Consider the following 14077-nt stretch of genomic DNA (forward strand, 5'->3'; position numbering starts at 1 on the left):
GTTCTCGTTTGAACCCTTCCCTATATATATATATATATATATGAATGACAAAAGTCCAAGATTTAACTGCATAGGATACAAACGTGGTGAGTATTTATTATTGGTGCTTTATGGACCAATCTTTCTCCTCATTACACCCAACTTTTAACGGATTTTCATATTATTCTTTTTGGTGAAAATGAAAAAAAGAAAAAGAAATTGACACTTTAATAACAACACATGTAAATTATGTAATGCAATGTTAAAAAGATGATATCAAAAAAGAAGTTAGAATTTTTATGCATACCGGACAAATTGCTTACAAACTAGTACATATGCATACCGTACAGATGAACGATTACTAGGATATTTTCTTAAATTTTTATTTTTTTACAGTTTTCCTATAAACCTGATCCTGTATAGATATATCTAGTTTCTTTCTCATGTGGTGGGGTAGAAGTTAGATCTCTGTGTATTTTATTCTTTCCAATCCTCACCTGCAGTAAAATATACGAAGTCTGTTTGGTTTAATTTATTAAAGCGTTCTTAACAGATTTTTGAAATTTCCCTCTCAAATTTCATTACCTTATCCTCAGCCATGAGTATCCAACATTTTTTTCTAGAATTTCCGTAGGAGTTGTTCTCGGGTATACTAGAAGAAGGTTGTTATACACTCGAACCCATCCCTAGAAGGAAAAACGAGAGATTATTTATGTTAGCCTTTATGTGCAGCAATCCACTGGTAGTGAAAGATACAGTAACCGTACATACAAGAGTCTTTTGATTCTTACCGTTTAAAACTTTCTAAATATAAAAATCTCCAAATTCAAAAAACTCTCAAAATTTAAATGCCCAGGGGATAGAAATTGTTTTTTTCCCTCATTGTTTTTATGAATCAAATTAATGATCATATAATATTATTTATTGGAAAAGTTAATGGGATAATAAATGTATTAAATATTTTAAAAATATAATTAATGTTTAAAATATTTTTAAACAGATAATTTGTTGATTATGGATATATATTTTTTATAGATCGAAATTAAGATGACATGACACAAGTTATCAGTTTTCCATTTCATCTGATTATCCACATGGAATATCCACATATAACATATTTCTTAAATCCACGTACCACTTCGATTAGATTGGAATAGGAAGTTAGTAGCCGTTTGGAGCGAAATGTTTTCTTTTTAAAAGTTTTTCCTCCAGGTTTGCCTAACCTTAGATATAGGGTACAACGTTTAATATTTCTAGGTCAGAGGTTCAAACTTCATTAAAGGTGAAAGTGAATGTGAGTTTATTTGTTCTATTTGTTGTATATAAATATTATATACTTCAAAAAAAAGATACGAATAACCACAATGGTATGTTAGTATTTATAGGCTTGGGTTGACAGTTTTTAACCATAACAAGTATCATTTGACCTTATCCAAATCTGAATCAACAACAACCAACAGAAGATATCTTCAAAAAGATCATTATAAAAAATCGTCATCTAGTGAAGCCTAAGTCGCGTAATACACCTGTGCGGGTTTCCCTGTGACTGAAACGGCATGAGAAGTCGCGGCATTTTACCGTAGAACAATGGCAGATCCAGTATTTTTGTCTAGCAGGGTCACTTTTAAGGTAGACTAAAGGCCTACAAAGTCGTATGATGTGTTTTTAACCTAATTACAATGTTTCGAGGGATTTTTAAAGTTTTTTTGGTTGATTTCGAGGGATTTTTTTCGTGTTTTTTTTGTCAATTTCGAATAATTTTTTTGGTCTTTTTAATTGATTTCAATAATTTTTTTGGTTAAAATAACGATTTCGATTGGGGTCGGGGTCCGTGGAAAAATGTAGTGGAGGAAAGTGAAAAATAAATCATGTAAAATCTAAATTTTAACCTAGGATTTTTTTTGACTTTTTGATGAGATAATATTCCCACGTTGTAGACTATATCCAACCGTAAACATATCTTATGTATCTTCCATATCATTTTAAATATACATATAAGCAAAGAGAATCGGTTTAAAATATCACAAGTTACCCGATGTTATAACAAGTACATATTTTTCAAAAGCAAGTTACTTGATGTTATAACAAGTATCATTTATTAGTGCATCATTTTATTTTTCGAACACAAATGTAATCATTGTCATGTCCTGTTCTGTCATGTCTCGTCCAGTATACCAAATGCATTAAAAATAAATAATTTAAAAATAAAAGATGCTCTTGCTAGTTGCTACTTCGCTGCATGTCTTCCCAAAACAGCCACAATGCAAAACCAACTTCCGATCAAATGTATTCAATTCTAATCTATAAAAGACAGCCTTTGATCTCTTAAACTGGGAAAGCTGCGACATTTATGATATTCGATTTTGTCTTTATTTAAGGTCCAACACATGAACTCGTGAATCCGGATCCAGATTTCACCTGTTTTCTTGTTCAGCCCATAGAAATCCGTTTTCCAATTTCATTTAAATAGCCATTCAGCCACGCTTCGTATCACCATCTCTCGACTCGACTCCACTCTCTCCCTGTATCAGGTTCGATTCTTTCTCTTCAATTTTCTTGATTTACGATCACTCATCTTAAATCTTCATAATATCCCATTTAAATGCTTTCATTATCTTCAACTGTTGTTCCATAATTGATAGAAGGTCCAGATGGAACTAGACCCGAAGTTACTCAATGTGGGTGTCCTCCTCATCGCCACTCTCATCGCCGCCAAATTCATTTCCGTCTTCTTAATCCCCAGATCGCGTAAACGTTTGCCGCCGGTCGTCAAATCATGGCCCTTTCTCGGTGGGCTTTTCCGGTTCTTGAAAGGACCCGTCATCATGCTCAAACAGGAATACCCTAAACTCGGAAGCGTCTTCACCCTCCATCTCTTGAACAAAAACATCACTTTCTTGATCGGACCTCAGGTTTCATCCCATTTCTTTAAAGCTTCTGAATCGGATCTCAGCCAACAAGAAGTCTACCAGTTTAATGTCCCAACTTTTGGCCCTGGCGTTGTGTTCGATGTCGATTATTCAATCAGACAGGAGCAATTTAGGTTCTTTACTGAGGCTCTTAGGGTTAATAAACTCAAAGGTTATGTAGATCAGATGGTTTATGAAGCTGAGGTATACTCTTCTTTTCCCATTTTCTTTACAATGATTCTCTGTTTTGTATGTGTTTTTAGAAGCATTATTGGCTGGTTTTGATTGCTTTTTTGACTGGCAATTGCAGGAGTATTTCTCTAAATGGGGTGAATCTGGTGAAGTGGATCTAAAATATGAACTTGAACGTCTTATAATCCTTACAGCCAGTGGATGCTTATTAGGTGAAGAGGTTCGTAACAAGCTTTTTGATGATGTTTCTGCTCTTTTTCATGATCTTGATAATGGGATGCAACCCATTAGTGTTATATTCCCATATCTGCCCATCCCGGCTCACCGTCGTCGAGACCAAGCTCGCAAACGCCTTGCGGAAATCTTTTCGACCATTATATCTTCCCGTAAACAAAGTGGGAAGTCGGAGAATGATATGTTGCAGTGTTTTATTGAATCCAAGTACAAAAACGGTCGACCCACCACTGATTCGGAGATCACTGGCCTTCTGATTGCTGCCCTTTTTGCCGGGCAGCATACGAGTTCGATCACATCAACTTGGACTGGTGCTTACCTTCTCTGCAACCAAAAACACATGGCTGCTGTTGTTGATGAGCAAAGAGATCTTTTGAAAAAGCATGGAAACAAGGTCGATCACGATATCTTATCAGAGATGAATGTGTTATATAGATGCATAAAGGAAGCACTGAGGCTTCACCCTCCTCTAATCATGCTTCTTCGTAGCTCGCATAGTGATTTCACTGTGACAACAAAAGAAGGGAAAGAATATGACATACCCAAGGGCCACATAGTCGCCACATCTCCTACTTTTGCGAATCGGCTGCCAGATGTCTATAAAGATCCAGACACATATGACCCGGATAGATTTGGACCTGGTAGAGATGAAGATAAGGCGGCAGGGGCGTTTTCATATATATCTTTTGGTGGTGGAAGACATGGTTGTTTAGGAGAACCCTTTGCTTATCTGCAAATCAAAGCAATATGGAGCCATTTGTTGAGGAACTTTGAGTTAGAATTGGTGTCTCCATTTCCAGAGACTGATTGGAATGCCATGGTGGTTGGTGTCAAGGGGAAGGTTATGGTTCGTTATAAACGGAAGGTGCTTCCTCTAAGCTAACCCAAAAATGGATTAAATGTTCATAATTTTTAGCACCCATCCTCCTGGTTTCTTTTCCCTAATTGCAGTGTGCTAAGGCTGTTCATTAATTTATGCATCTTTTAAGATTCTTGATGATTCCAATTGAGGTTTTGGTTTCCTTCTGTTAATGGGAATGTTAAACGTTGTGGTTTAATTGGGTTGGATTCCTAAAGATTTGTTTAATACAGTTCCTGGATGTTAAACAAACAACACAAGAAAAAGATAGATTGATGAAAACGTAAAAAGGTGCAGTCTTCATGGTGAATACACCACTTGCATGAAAAAGGACAAAAAAACAAAAGGTGTCTCTTCATATGTGAATGAGCCTTGGTTACAGGCAACTTTATCTGCATTTCAGTTGGGTTCATTATGAATACATCACTTGTATGAAAAAAACAAAGGAAGGTGTCTTCATGTGTGAATGAGCCTTGGTTACAGGTAACTTTATCTGCATTTCAGTTGGGTTCATTATGAATACATCACTTGTATGAAAAGAACAAGGTAACTTTTGCTGCATTTTAGTTGGGTTCATTATGAATACATCACTTGTATGGAAAAAGAACAAAAAACAAACAAAGGTGTTTCTTCATGTCTGAATGAGCCTTGATTACAGGTAGCTTTAGCTGCATTTCAGTTGGGTTCGTTATGAATACATCACTTGTATGAAACAGAACAAAAAAAGGTGTCTTCATGTGTGAATGAGCCTTGCTTACAGGTAAACTGAGCTGTATTTCAGTTGGGTTCACTATGAATCACTTGTATGAAATACAAATAAAAGCAAACAAAGGTGCGTCTTCATGTGTGAATGAGCCTTGCTTACAGTTTATCTGAGAGCTGTATTTCAGTTGGGTATAATGTTTATAAGCTCAATGTCAAACAAAAGGGTTTTATCGATCAATCCTTGGTTCTTGAGCACAAAATCCAATGCTCGTTGGCCCTGTAGAACATGTTAGTGTTAGATACCTATTAAGGAGCAACTACATAATGCAAAAGGGCATTGAACGTACCGAAAATGTTGTTGGTTTTGGACCACTCTTGTTGTAATCATTCTCAGGATATCCAAGGTCTGGGGGCACAATGATCCTGAACAGATATATGGATCAAACAAATGGTCATCACCTCAGTTCAGCCGTTGTTCTAATAACTTGTTAGCAACTATTATCTTGGCATCTTTTCGAATTTCATATGTATAGTTGATATGCACCTTCTAATGCCACCCAAAGCCATGCCTGAAACAGCTTCCTCAAAAGCTGGTATCACCTGCCAGTAGAACATGGACCACCAGATAAGCTGGCTGTTAGCTGAGATAATGTTTGATAAAAACTAGCTAATAACTTAGATGACAATGTAAAATGACCTAAAAGATATGTTAATAGACTTAATGGATAAATATAAGGGGCATACCTGCAAAAGGTGGAAAAATAAGCTAGCTTATGGCTAACCAAACTTATTTTAAATAAGCTTAAAAATAAGCTAGCTTACGATTGCCAACTTGGATTCCGGGGAAAATGGAAGTTCTGGTGAGAATGGAAGTTATGTGAGAAGGGATCTCTACCCTTGGATCAATCCTAATTGAAGATCAACACTAATGCGGTGCACCGAGATGCACCAGATCAAACATTATCTCGGTCCAGATCCCTTCTCACTTTAACTCCTGTTCTCACACGATCATCCGTCTACCAAACATGGCTCAAGGGTAAAAGGGGGAAGGAGGCAATCTTTGGAGCAACTCCTAAGGTTTGTTCTTTTATGCCTGAAATTGGGTCACAGAACAGCCTCTGTGCAAAATGCATAGGAACAGCTGAGCACAAAGACTTTCCTACCCACCTTGGAAAACCAAGGAGCCTTGGAACAACGGAATCACTCTTTTACCAAAAGCAGAGGAGGAAAGGAAATTAACCTCATGGGAACCTAGTCGGAATCTGTAGAAGGACTTATCATCTCCCTGCACAGTTTTAATACAGTGAATGCAACTCTACACTTAAAAGATGCATCTTCACAATCATAACTCATAAGTATGATATACCTCAAAGGAACCACCTTTCGTCTTGTTTCTAGCTTCAAATATGCGGCCATAATATCCAATCGTGTAACCATCCCAATCAACCTAAATGCATTTAATAAATCTGTAAGAATTTGCTGCTTTTGGCAGTGCCAAGAAAGACCCTCCACCCTCCATCCCGTGTACATGTTTTTCTATCTTTTTTTTCTTTCTTCCTCCTAATCTTCTCATTTTCTCTTTGCAGGTATTCCTAGATATCATAGTACAGATTTTTTGGAGGTTAAAACATAAGCGGGGACGTACAGAAAGGTTGGCATACCACAACAGTGTCTCCCATCTTTGCCGTTTGGCCACTTCCCCTTCGCAAGTCCTGCATCCATTTTGAGTTTTGAATCAAAAGAGATGATTAGAGCATAGACGTAAAATATAACGAATACCCTCCCTGGAAGCGACCTTATACTGGAGTCCTGAGCTTGTCTCAGCATAATCGGGATACTTCATCTTCGATTTTCCATAATCCTTACCCTTTAAAGCTGGCACTGCAAGCAAACAAGTTGCACCAGTTAGTTATCCAAAACATACTTGTCCACATAAAGTGATCATCTAACTGTTAAATAAACAGATACGATCTAGCAACAGATTACACAGGTTTGCATCTTGGCACTATAAAGCATATAGCAGATAACAGATTTTTCACTTGAGAATAGGAGGAAAAAAAAGATTACTGTCTGCAAAATTAGATGCCGCAGCAACTCCACCTCCTACACTATTTCCCAATGTCACTGCTAATAACCCCAAAGATGACACCAACCATTTTCTTCTATCGATGTTAGATGATCTACCATCATCCAATGAACCCATCTCATCTGCATACAGCAATTATGACAGCAGATTACAAACAAGTAAATTTGCTTACTTGATAAGTAAAGATAGACCTTAATAGAACAAAGAATCCAAGTTACAAACCAGATAAAGAAGAGGATGATGCATAGGTGGTATGTCGAATTGGGGATGATTTAATTTGGTTCTGCACCCATTGCTGTAAATCAGAGGATAAACCCACTTTCGGTTTTCAAGGATTTTAGAAATTAAAAAGAAAAAAAATGAAGAAATCTTGAATTGAAGGGTACCGATGTAGAAGAGGGTTTAGGGGTAAAGAATGAGGAAGGAGATCCGATAACTGCAACAGTAACCCCCAACACCATTTATTAGTAGAACCACCGGCTTCTGCAACACGCCGCCGTAGAAAATGAAGTGTTTTCCGGTACTGTTAGTAAGTAGGAGAAGGAGTGCATCAAGATTAAGAGGGAAAGATAACGGCCTTAGATTCATTGAGTTGCCGAGCAGTCGGACTTTTACGTGAAATTACCATTCTACCCATCTCCCTCACCGTACATTTTTAGGCCCGGCCCTGGTATAAAGGTTGTATCTTGGTGGATTAGACTTGCATTCAATGTACACTCTTTTGAGTAACAAGCGAAAACCGTTGGGTTTTTATTAAAATTAAAAGCAAAGAACTTGAACCTTATATAAAGGGTAAATTGTATAAAAATATAACGTACTTTTTGGGGACTTCTCTTTCTTAATGGTTGCTTAAAGGTCTATTTCGTTGATGTATTACTATAACTTGAACAAAGTTGTTTGCTTTTTATTTCAATTAACCAAACAGTTTTTGCTTGTTTCTGAGGGAGTGTACATGGAATGCAAGTCTAACCCATCAAGATACAACCTTTACGCAACCATCAAGAACGAGAAGTGCAACATTGCTTCAAACTCTTCCGTTAGAAATCCAGGTTTTAGTGAGACATCAATGAATTAGACTTTGGATAGTATTTTGGATCTTGATAAAACACTTTCTAAAAGTAATATTCCATTCAGTAAGTTTTAAAGCATTGGGTTATACAAATTTTGTGGTTCCAAGGCAAAAACAAGAAGATTTTGTTACATTTCTATATTTAGTATGTGTTGGTCAGACAGTTATTTTGACAGTTGCCGAGTAGTTACTAGCAGTTGCTAAGTTTTTGGGTCAAGTGAGGATACTCGTTGAACTGCTTCAGTTAACGCACTCATTGATCAGCTTTAGCGACCCAACTCACTGAACGTAATCAAAACCACTTCAGTTTCATGTAAATCTCGATCACTATCATATGATCGATGACACTAAAATCACAAACAATCTTGCCAAGGCCTTCAGCCAAAGTGCAAGTTGAAGAAAAGATCCAAGGAAACGATATCCAAAAAGGATGATTGAAAACACATCTGCAATAACCACCACACAACCAAGGGAAGAAAAGATAAGGGAAAGTAATATAAATGCCAAAATCATTCATCATTTCACTACTACCTCACTTAGAAAACTCCCATTACACAATTTTTCATTCGCTTACACAACCAAACCACTTTACAGAGCATCCGACTGGCGACCAGTCGATGATCTCTTTATTATTTTTGAGGTCTATCGATGCAAATCAAATACTTGAACACACATATTGAGGTCTACAGGCTGACTAGTTTCAGAGAGTTGGCCTTCTCTTGCAGACTATCAAGCAGGCTTTCAAAGCTCTTCTTGAATGAATCTACTCCTTCCAGCTCCAGCTGAGACCCAACAAAGCCCCAGTCTATGCCCAACTTCTCCAAAGCACTGTAAATGCCTTCAGCCTCTGAAACATTCGAATCAATCGTCCTTCCAACACTTCCATGGTCAATAAACGCTTGTAGAGCTTGATCAGGCATCGTTGACACCTAAACAAGAAGATATGAAACACACATTAACATTTGATCCCCACTAATCCCATGGCCCTGAAGATAACAGCCAAGAAAATCCGTAGTGGCCCTGAAGATAAATAGCCGAGCGGCCATAAGGAAAAGAAGGAAATAATTGGTTCATATGGCTCACCGTGTCAGGTCCAACAAGAGGGGCGACATATAGAGTATCGGGGTAAGCTGGGTTCTTGACACTGGTTGAAGCCCAGAGCAATCTTTGCTTTTTAGCACCTTTCTTCACAAGGGCTTCCCATCTTGGACCAGAGAATTTCTTCTGGTAAAGTTGGAAAGCTAGAGCTGCTTGAGCATTTGCAGCCTGTACAGCAGACAACAAAGGTACAATTTCAATTATACGTGTAAATGCATCAATGTTTGGTTTAGTGTAACAAATAAGTTTCTTTTTTTTTTTACAATGATTCAAATTTTCCTATTTTGTACCCATTTTTGATGGGTAACTTACTGATCTCGTAACATACGTTGACATCTGTACCGTCTATGAAAAGGTTACAGCGAAGCAAACGAAAAACTTAGACATCCACGTCATCAAATGTTACAAAACTTGCAGGTTATGGGTCAAAAGGGTACAAAATAGAAAAGTTCTTTTACACTATATAGGAACCAAGGCAAGCTTCGTCCATTTTGCTCTTTCAATTATCCACATGATGGTAGATATTTTTACCTTGCCTCGGAGGTCAAGAGCCTCGGGTGTTCCAATTTTCTCGAGCATCTTGTCGACAAGTGTGTCTACTCGACTCACAAAGAAAGAAGCAACACTGGTAACTCTAGATAGATCATCTAGACCAGAAGCCTCTAACCCTTCCAAATAAGCATCGATAACTGCTTCATATCTAGATAGCGAAAATATGAGCTGCGACAAATCATCAAAAAGAACAACAATAAAGAATTAGTAAGAAATACAAGTTTAAAGTGGCATGTGAAAATGCTACATTATCGAGTCCAAATATATGATAATCGACTCGCCCCTTTCTCAAATCATCCAACCTTACATAAACCTACAGATATCTAAACAGACATCTTGTTTCATGTCAAATAATACAAGGCTGGATAAACTTACAGTTACGTTGACACTTATTCCCAGGGAAATAACTTCTTTGATTGAAGGAACGCATGGTGCTGTTGCAGGAATTTTGATGTATACATTTGGACGATCAACCATTTTGTGCAACCATTTTGCAGCATCGACAGTCCCTTGGGTATCATCAGCCAGTCGGGGTGAAACCTCAACTGAGACATAACCATCCCCTCCATCAGTTTCATCATAGATTGGCTCAAATAGTCTGCAAGCATCTTGGATATCTTTTACTACAAGTTCCCAATATGCACTTTCAATGTCTTTCCCTCCCTGTACAAGTTCCCTGTAGTACCATCATCAGTCGTTAAGCAACCAAACGCTAAGATTCAGAGTTAAATTATAGAATTCTGCCAGATACCAAATACAGTATTCAAGCTTTGGGTCGTTATGAAATCCTTCACGATAATCCTAGCTGGATACAATACCTGAATTGATCATTGTAAGCATTTGAGGTGGATATTGCTTTTTGAAAAATCTGTAATGACAAATGGAACAGCTCGTTAGGATTTTAAATTCTATATGAGGGAATGTAGGAAGAACATATTCATATTCATATTCACAAATGAATATTAGTTGAACTAGAAGCTTAATTACCGCTGGGTTGCTTGTAACACCTCTGACGCCACTTTCAATCAGGGGAAGAAGATCAGTAACAGGACGGCACAGGTTGTCGTACCATGGACTCTGTCCTTGCTTCTCATAGAGATCATGGAGAGTTGTTCTCTTCACATGGCTTCCATTTCCACCAACTTGGCTACATCTAACACTTGTAAACAGAATTAAGTCAGAAAGCGCAAAGCTTCCAATAAAGGAGAAAAATTCAGACAACCAACATGAATTGCAGCCTCTTACTATGAAGTCAAGTTCCTATAAGCACCATGCCAACCAACCCAACTATAACCTTCAGGGTCAGCTCAACCAGCAAATAAAAAAGCTAGGCCTTGAGGCTCCTACCCATAGGTTGTCGTTATCTTCAGGTCCCTATGGCATTGGTCGAGATGCTGACCAGGACAACCATGGTTACCAAAAAACAGGAACCCAAGGCTCAAAATGCACATGCTCCTAAACTCAAGAAGGTTTCACTGGATACATATTGTGAATCATGATTTTGTGGGACATAAATTGATGTTTCTTTGTCATGAGATATATAATTATATATATACACGGGTTAAGGGGAAAAGCAAAAAAAAATGTAAATGCTTTCTGGTTTCTATGTTGCATACTTGACAAATTACTCTTATGCACATGTGTACACCGCACAAATAAATGGTTATCAGGGTATTCCTCAGTTTTCCATTTTTTGTGCTTTTGCCATAAACCAAACCTATATGATATTAATATATAGAGGGGAAAACTCATAAAATGAAAAACTTAGGAACACCTTGGTAACCATTCATCTGGATGATATACATGTGTGCATACAAGTAACTAAAGTTGTTTTTTTGGTTTTTATACATGTGTGCATGTTATGGACACGTGTATACCGGATAAATTGCTTACAAATTACTTGTATGTACATATACATACTGTCCAGATAAACAGTTACCATGGTGTTCCTCACTTTCTAAGGTTTTTCATTTTTTTGGGCTTATCCCATAACCTGACCCTTAATATATATACATATATATATAAATTTTAATAATTTACCGGAGAATACACACACAAGATGCATATCCAACACCACACCGTGACATGCATCTGATATCTCTGGCAAAAACTTGAAACCCATAAAAAAGAAACCCTAATGGATCCTTTTCTAACATCAGGTTGGTGAGGATTAAATCAATTTCTAAATTACACCACAAAAAAAATGATTCTTTTAGCACATAACTGAAAGATAGTCGATTTAAAGGACGATTGGCCAAAACCCACATGGATGTTGATGATCAAGATTCTAACCAAGATCTATTCTATCATGCAAATAACACAAATCCAGCATAAACACCTAAAAACCCCTTGATCAAGAACAAGTTCAACGCCACACCGCACAATTCGAAAATCAACGAAAAGAAAATTAAAAAATCAATCATTTAAAGTGATCAAGAGAAACCAATCGGTAACAGATTTGGAAGAATGAAACAGATTAGCAAACCCTAACCACCATAGCAAAGAAAGTAGACTTACAGTAAGGAAGCGGCTAGAGGAGCGTTGGTGCGAAGGGACAACCTGGAGGACGAAAGTGCAAGTTTGGAAGGAAATCGGAGAGAGAAGGTGGTGGTGGTGGTGGCAAGTTTGGGCGGCAAAGGAGAAGACTTCAGAGAAGTGGCCGCCTGAGTAGAGAGGTTGGAGATGGAAGCCATGGATGGAAGTTGGTGGAGCTTATTTTTTGATCTGAATGAGATCTAATAAAGGAGAGAGAGAGAGAGAGAGAGAGAGAGATATATATATATATAAATGGGGGTTACTTCCTATTTCACCAACCCCGTCATCTGCGATGCAAACGAAGGTGAAATGGGATTTGTTAATCTTGATTAAATTAATGAAATTTAGGGTTTATTAAGATCATTAATCTCTTCAATGGCGGCTCCTATTGATGATCAGCAGGCACAAATATGCTTTAAAGATGACAACTTTTTACAAAACAAAAATCATAAGCTCTACAACTACAACAATAATTGATATTGATTCATGTTACAATGTCTTTGAATAAATATTTTGTATTTGACCCAAATATCTTTTTAGCATTTCATTTTTATTTCTAATGTTTTTTATTTAAAAATCACAAATCTTGATTAATAAAAATGGAGCCTTTGGGGGTTAGAAAGGGTCCAATTCATCGAGTGACGACGTTTAATCAAAGGGACGGGCCATCCATGCTACTCTTCCTACTACATCTATTTCCATCTCACCCCTAAATCCTATTTTGTGAGTTTTTTTATTAACCTGACATCCAACCTACTATATTAGTCGACTAATTCTAAGAAAATCACGTGCTTTGCAGATAGTTTGAAGTCACCGCATTTGAACCTATGTAACCATAAGGGGATTTTTGTTTCTTTTTGGATTTAAATTTGAAACCTCCTGATACTTTTGAAGTCAAACTCAAATCAATCAAGCATCATTCTTATGGTTCATTTTTATATTTAATTTGTTATAGTAAATATTTTAATATTACTTTAAATATAATCAATAATATAATGTTTTGAAAATAATATAAAAATTGTAAAACGATTTTTTCTTTGTATTTATTTTTCCGACCTTGTTTTGCTTCTTATTTAAATATCATGAGCTTTTTTATTTGATAAATGTATAAAGTAAATTAAATTATACATTAATATATGACATATATGATTTGCATTGTAATAAATATTAATATTTAACTTAATATATATATATATATATATATGTGTGTGTGTATATGTAGAGGGAGGATCAAACGTGATTGATATTTATTTAAAAGAATACGAGATTAATTTTGGGCCAATCATTTTATTAAATAATATCTTAAATAATTAGTTTTAAATTAAATAAGTAAGGATATAAAAGTAATTTAGTTGTGTAAAAGTTATTTAAGATTCTACTTTTAGCATATTTATAATTTTAATATGATTTAATTTTTTATGTAAGTAAAATATTTTATGTTTAATGCATAAAATAGGTGTATTTAGGCTTTTATTTAAATAAGAGAAAATCATCAAAATAACCAAAATATACCCGATATATTAAATGAAATAACCAGTTTTCACCAAAATTGTGAAAATGTCCACACGGATCGCCCCCGGGAGGGCAATCGTTGACCATGGGGGGCGATCCCCCCTTGTTTGACCAAAAAAGTACAAAAAATATAATAAAAATCATTTTGATGGGTCCCACATGCATCCCTTTAGGGTACAAAACACTATGCGCCTCGTTTTGTGTTGATCTACCCCAGGAGCGATCCACGTCAACCAATCGGCCATGAGGGCAATCCAATTTTTTTTTTTTTTTTAATATTGATTAAGGAGTGTTTTTAATAAATATGAGACGATATTTAAATTGTTTATCAAATCGTATTTCTATCA

General features: G+C 36.4%; 3 protein-coding genes and 1 long non-coding RNA gene across 5 annotated transcripts; 2 read left to right on the forward strand and 2 right to left on the reverse strand.

Moving 5' to 3' along the window:
• The first annotated feature begins 2502 nt into the window (after positions 1-2502).
• LOC112527780 (sterol 14-demethylase-like) lies at positions 2503-4374 on the forward strand. The gene is made up of 2 exons (XM_025138581.1): positions 2503-3092; positions 3199-4374. Exons 1-2 carry the CDS (start codon positions 2631-2633, stop codon positions 4195-4197), a joined length of 1461 nt encoding a protein of 486 aa, XP_024994349.1. The 5' UTR covers positions 2503-2630; the 3' UTR covers positions 4198-4374.
• A 396-nt stretch (positions 4375-4770) lies between these two features.
• LOC112528093 (peptidyl-prolyl cis-trans isomerase FKBP19, chloroplastic) lies at positions 4771-7594 on the reverse strand. The gene is made up of 10 exons (XM_025139013.1): positions 7351-7594; positions 7187-7259; positions 6946-7086; positions 6674-6759; positions 6540-6590; positions 6245-6325; positions 6119-6163; positions 5423-5478; positions 5226-5301; positions 4771-5155 (listed from the first exon to the last, which is right to left on the reverse strand). Exons 1-10 carry the CDS (start codon positions 7423-7425, stop codon positions 5060-5062), a joined length of 780 nt encoding a protein of 259 aa, XP_024994781.1. The 5' UTR covers positions 7426-7594; the 3' UTR covers positions 4771-5059.
• Positions 7595-8505: 911 nt separating this feature from the next.
• Positions 8506-12412, reverse strand: LOC112527304 (transaldolase). 2 transcript variants are annotated; one of them, XM_025137862.1, is made up of 7 exons: positions 12201-12412; positions 10671-10842; positions 10502-10551; positions 10059-10359; positions 9663-9851; positions 9117-9299; positions 8506-8962 (listed from the first exon to the last, which is right to left on the reverse strand). In XM_025137862.1, the coding sequence occupies exons 1-7, from the start codon at positions 12374-12376 to the stop codon at positions 8717-8719; spliced, it is 1317 nt and encodes a 438-aa protein (XP_024993630.1). In that variant the 5' UTR covers positions 12377-12412; the 3' UTR covers positions 8506-8716. The 2 variants fall into 2 exon arrangements, with proteins under 2 accessions (XP_024993630.1, XP_024993629.1); XM_025137861.1 differs by having other exon boundaries at positions 10671-10836; positions 12201-12410.
• On the forward strand, positions 8812-10408 carry LOC112527305. The gene is made up of 2 exons (XR_003070748.1): positions 8812-9319; positions 10083-10408. It is a non-coding gene; the product is annotated as an uncharacterized LOC112527305 (long non-coding RNA).
• Positions 12413-14077: the final 1665 nt, after the last annotated feature.

The sequence above is a fragment of the Cynara cardunculus genome, assembly GCF_001531365.2.
Source record: "Cynara cardunculus var. scolymus isolate 2C chromosome LG 15, CcrdV1, whole genome shotgun sequence".
In the NCBI taxonomy this organism is placed as follows: Eukaryota; Viridiplantae; Streptophyta; class Magnoliopsida; order Asterales; family Asteraceae; genus Cynara; species Cynara cardunculus.